This window comes from Polypterus senegalus, chromosome 15 (genome assembly GCF_016835505.1).
Source record: "Polypterus senegalus isolate Bchr_013 chromosome 15, ASM1683550v1, whole genome shotgun sequence".
NCBI lineage: Eukaryota > Metazoa > Chordata > Cladistia > Polypteriformes > Polypteridae > Polypterus > Polypterus senegalus.
The window spans coordinates 100,131,167-100,136,509 of record NC_053168.1 but is presented as its reverse complement, the minus strand read 5'-3'; the positions used below and the strand labels follow the sequence as shown (position 1 = coordinate 100,136,509).

Sequence of the window (5,343 nt, the reverse complement as noted above, 5' to 3'; positions counted from 1 at the left end):
AGCTTATTCCACATGTCTATGTTTCTTTGTGCAAAGAAGAACTTCATAATATTTCTGTGAAATTTAAGCTCAACAAATTTCTGTGTTTTTGAGTAACTCATTTTAATATAACACTCTTAATGTACTGTACTAATTCCCCCCGTAACTTTTAACAATTCAATCATGTCTTCTCTTAACCTTCTTTTGCTTAAACTGAAAAGGCTCAGCTCTTTAAATCTTTCCTCATAATTCATCTACTATAGCCCTATAATCAGCCTTGTTGCTATTCTCTTGATTTTTTCTAGTGCTGCTATGTCTTTTTCGTAACTTGGGGACCACAACTAGTAGGCCCAGATGTGCAGGCATCTTTTTTGGTTCCTAGAATTAAATGCTGTTTTAGTCTTTTAAAACTAATGTTATTTGTTTGAAACTAGTTTGTATACATTATATCTGTGTAATCATTCAGAGTATCTCTTTAGAGAAGGGCACATATAACAAAATTAAACTGAATGCAGCAGAATTAGCCTTTATATTTTGAATGTCACTCTTGGCTATTTTAGAGTATGGGAGTATCACAGTGCAGTTTGAAACAACTTATATATATTTTGAGTGAGATGAGAAGTGACATCATACCATTTGGTCAAAAGCTTATAGGTGCTTAACAGGTACAGAAACTTTGGGAAAGCACTGAGGTAGAGGCTGCAAAAACTAAAACTGAAAGCATAGGAAATTTTCCCTGTTGAATAATTCATGAAGATGTCATTACTTCCTCTTTTGTCTTTCTATTTGAGCATGTCTTGCCTCTTTAAGCCCTCATTACATCTGGAGAAAAAATAACTAGAGAATTGCAAGCACAGAGAGAGAAAAATGCAGATGACATCTCTGCTTGGAGTCACCTTCTTGGCTCTCATCATCTCGCCAGCCATGGGAAAAACTTTCCAGCGTTGTGAGCTGGCAAAGCTGCTTAAGGCATCTGGGATGGATGGATACAGAAGAGTCAGTCTTCCTAACTGTGAGTGACTGGATGGGTTGGGCCTTAGGATTCTAAATCAGTTTAAGAGCTGCCTCATCCTATTATCTTTTTACAGTCGACTCAGCTGTTTAATAAAAAAATGCTAATTACCAGTGCAGATGATGGGTAATACATTTTTTAGGCATTTTCTCTGTTCTGTCTTTCACTCCCGTTGTGTCTAACAAATGAAGACTGTGAACTCCAGTTTAGACCCCAGTTCAGATAGTGACTCGGGGTTATTGAGATATACTGTAGTCAATAGACGTATATTTCACAGGTTGATACTTCCCATGGACTCTCGATTTAAAAGCATGAAGTTCAGCTGTTAGTTAAGCATGGCCCAGTGTGCAAAGACTCAGAAGCTTACAGGTTCCCAGTTAGGACAGCTGGCAGATTATCAGCTTATTGTTTTCTAGTTCCTTTTTCTACTCTCGTCACATGTGTCTCTTGTCTTGCCCAGGGGTCTGCATGGCATCATTTGAGTCTAGATATGACACCATGGCAAGGAATTATAACAGGGACGGCTCAACAGATTATGGTATCTTTCAGATTAACAGCCGTTGGTGGTGTGAGGATGGAGAGACACCAGGCTCCAAGAATGCCTGTAAAATTTCTTGTAATGGTAGGTGAGCCATTGTTAGTAGAACTGCTCATTGATTCCCTCTTTCTGCAATTTAAAGTACTGTAAAATAATCCCTTTTATCTTGCAGCACTGCAGAATGATGACATCACTGATGACATTAAATGTGCCAAGCGAGTGGTCCAGGACCCCAATGGAATGAGAGCCTGGTGAGATACAGATGCAAAAAGTTTCCATGTGTCTTTCACAAGTGACCAGGGGGCATAAGTCTCCAAGGGGGCAATAGTAGGCTGTTAGAGAGAGAAAATAAATGGCATTTTCAGATTCTAAAGTGGCCTCAGCTATGGCCATGTATGTTTATGTGACTCTCTGCCAGGCTTTGGTGTCTCAGTATACACATACGTACTAACTCATGGTGTGCCCAGATGTGGTGTTCATCAAAAGGTCATTTACTGCTTCATCCCTTTCTCTCCATCTCCTGGTGACTAATTAAAGTTTCACTCTTTACAACGCTTGTTATTACAGTGCAAACCCTCACTAATAGTTTGAGATAGCTTGTCTAAGCATGAAAATGTCAGCTGTAGGCAGGTGCAGTGTGGAGGAGAGGTGGACCTAAATGGAACCCCATTTGAATAAAGAAATGACTTGTAGAGCAGAGTGGGCAGACAGAGGACTGAGTCTAACAGGCTTTTCTCCAAAATTAGGGTGGCTTGGAGGCTTTACTGTGCTGGAAAAGACCTTACGAAATACTTAGAAGATTGTGACCTGTAATGAAGATATACAAGATGCACCACTCCTGCAGCTGAACAACCAGAACAACTTAGCTTTCCTCTACATATTGCTTCAAAATGAACTAATGTATTGAACTGCCCTAACTGTCTTCAATTCCCTGCTTTTCAAATCCTATTTGAAGCCTTAAATAAACCTTAACTGATCCAAAGTTTTATTTTGTTCTCTTTGTGGTGGAATGTGTGAGTGAGAGGTGGCACCTCTGTGATACTTAAATTAATTTGAGTGTTGTGTTCTTGCATTCCTACCTGCTTCTGTCAGAAGTGAATTGGATTTCTATGGGGCTTTATGAAAGATTTTTGGGGGGTATAAGGATTCACTTAATTTCAAGTAAGACAATAGTGTGGACATCATCATCCCCAGGTTTGTTACTATCCTTTCCCCAACCTGTTCTCTGTCCTGTACACCATCTTTCCAAGCACACAACTTACTGAAATGAGAAAAATGTGGAACTTTTAAAATCTTTTCTGAATGGGGGTCACATAGCTAATGAATATCTAATTTCCAATGACAGTGGGTATGAGCTAAAGCAGCTACTGACATCTATCCACATCTGGTGGAGCAGACTCTGCTTTACCCTAACATTCAAGGATTCAGTGCCACCCAAATTTCCGCTTGCTGTGTTGTGACTCCACAGACAAGCTTGTATACAGGGAGTGCACAACTTGAGATTCAGATTTTCTGAGGTCTAAACTCCCCAGTTGACTAATTTCTGTGTTATTAGCAGAACAAACAGGAGTAACCACTTAACATTACAAGTACCTTTCAAACTTTGAATTGCAACCGGTAAATGTCAATTACCACTTTGATCATATGTCAAGGAGGGGGACTCTGTCTGTTTCTTGAAGAAATTAGACTATTTAACCCTGAAATTAAATAAATCCAGAGCAGCAAAACAGCAGAAGCATATGCTTGGACTAGGAAGTCTAAAACACTGAGCCTTAAACAGACCTTGGTAGGTGGTCAGAAGTCCTTTCTTCTTCCAAGCAGATTGTCTTTTCAGCAATGATGAAACATAATAGATTCAAAAAATATAAGAAGTAAGGCACATATGAAACGAACCTGCAGTCTGATCCTTGCAATTATAATTTTCCAGGGTAACTTTTGTTTTTTCTATTACTTAAAGCTGTTATTGTTGAGTTAGTGTGTCAGCAGTTGCACCTGGAGGGAACCTACCATACAACATATTACATCTGGTCCTTTGTGATGTTTAGAGAAAAAGCTGTATAATGGTTACCTCATTCTGATAGATTAACCAAATCATTCTTGTGGCAATTTAATTTCCTTTATTACTATCCCATCTGCTTCTGTAATAGTGAGAAATGCTCCTTACATATATTTATAAAGGCATGGATATACATTTAGAATAAACATAATACAAAGAACTGACAAATACTTAAATTATGCGTTATTTCTAATCCACCTGAATAAAATATCTGTGTGTCTTTGTATCTGTGCGGCCAACCTGTTGCTATGTCTTTGACATTCCAATAAATAGTGCATCACAAATATGTGTAATAATGCATTTTATTACTACAAATGTTTTTGATTCACCATCTATTGAAATGACAAATACAATGTATTTTATTACTACAAGCTTCACAAAATACATTCCAATAGTTTGTACACTGCAAATGTTAATGTTCAGGTCTATGTTGATTACTTGTCTTTTAATCCATTTTAGTTAGTATAGCTGTACTTGCTACATTTGTTTCTACAGCTAACACATCTAGTATTAGGTAAAGTATTAAGATAATTGTTTATTTCCAACTTAAATACTTTAAAAGGATGGTTCACTTTTGTATGTGTTTCTCTAGTCTAGAAATCTCTTGAAATACATTGTTTCTTAGTTTCCTTTATGTTGCTGTGCTGCATTATAATGTTATTTTAATTTTATGTTTATTTTCCAGAATAAAAATCTTTTGATTTGTAGTTTTCATTAATTTTCACAGAATATGCACTTTCATCAGTTTCTTTCCTAAGCAGTTTGAATGTGCATAGAAATATAACACTTGAAGAATAAATGTTCAAAATTCACAATATTGAACTATGAATTAAACAATACATAAAATAGGAACTTGGGCTGCAAACAAGTCAAGACTGGAATAGTGTAATCTAGTACTGACTAAACAAGGCAGCACTTAAAGCCGCATGAACTTTAACCTTTTGGCACAATAATCATTATAAACAAATCATACAACTCAAGACTGCTTGGTATTTATTTCAACTCTTTAATTTTAAAACATATCTAAATACTAGCGCCAGCTGGGGCTCTTCTTGGATACCATGGGGGCCTCCAAGGGACGCTGCAGGAAGGAGCAAGGACTTCTATTTCCCCTATAACCTGGAAGTACGTCTTAGTCACATCGACAGAGGAAATGATGTACTTCCGAGATGAAAAAGAAGAGTTTTTGATCTGACCCGGAAGAGCTAGGAAGTCACATGGACTGAGGGTTCAGAAACACTTCCGGGTCAAGGACTATAAAAGGACTGTGGGAGATCCCAGGGTTGAACTGAGTCAGGAGGAAGGGTGGCAACACGGCTGGGAGTAGGAAGATTGATTTGTTTATTGATCATTGGAGTATTATATGAGTATTGTGGAGTGGAGGGTGCTTTGTGCACATTATTATTGTAATAAAAATAATATTTGGACTTTTATCTGGTGTCTGGCGTCTGGTCTGAGGGTTCAAGGGGGTGACAGCGCTCCCTATCTGTCAGAATACTTAAACAAGCCATAATTCAATCTGTTGAAATCTTTATTTGATATTTTGTATCTTTTAAATAATATTACTGTAGATGGCTAGATATTGACCTAAACTTTGAATCTTTTTATTAATCTGAATTTTTTTATCTTTTTAATTTCTTTAGAATGTACAAAACTAATTTTATTTATCAGCCAGGGTAATTAGGATCTGAGTGGACAAACAGCCTGAGAAAAGCAAATGCTTACTGATTGTTCTTGTAATCATTGATAATTCAATGT

The 5,343-nt window shown here is 37.2% G+C and overlaps 1 protein-coding gene across 1 annotated transcript; it reads left to right on the top strand.

The window, feature by feature from the left end:
• The first annotated feature begins 787 nt into the window (after nucleotides 1-787).
• LOC120515629 (lysozyme C, kidney isozyme-like) lies at nucleotides 788-2,505 on the top strand. The gene is made up of 4 exons (XM_039736769.1): nucleotides 788-991; nucleotides 1,452-1,613; nucleotides 1,702-1,780; nucleotides 2,276-2,505. Exons 1-4 carry the CDS (start codon nucleotides 847-849, stop codon nucleotides 2,340-2,342), a joined length of 453 nt encoding a protein of 150 aa, XP_039592703.1. The 5' UTR covers nucleotides 788-846; the 3' UTR covers nucleotides 2,343-2,505.
• The last annotated feature ends 2,838 nt before the right edge of the window (nucleotides 2,506-5,343 follow it).

Bases quoted from the DNA above. Each gene is read 5' to 3' on its own strand.
- LOC120515629 (XM_039736769.1), top strand. From the start codon at position 847: ATGCAGATGACATCTCTGCTTGGAGTCACCTTCTTGGCTCTCATCATC. The intron at 1,614-1,701 runs GTAGGTGAGCCA...TTTATCTTGCAG, and splicing joins CTGTAAAATTTCTTGTAATG to CACTGCAGAATGATGACATC. The intron at 1,781-2,275 runs GTGAGATACAGA...CTCCAAAATTAG, and splicing joins CCCAATGGAATGAGAGCCTG to GGTGGCTTGGAGGCTTTACT.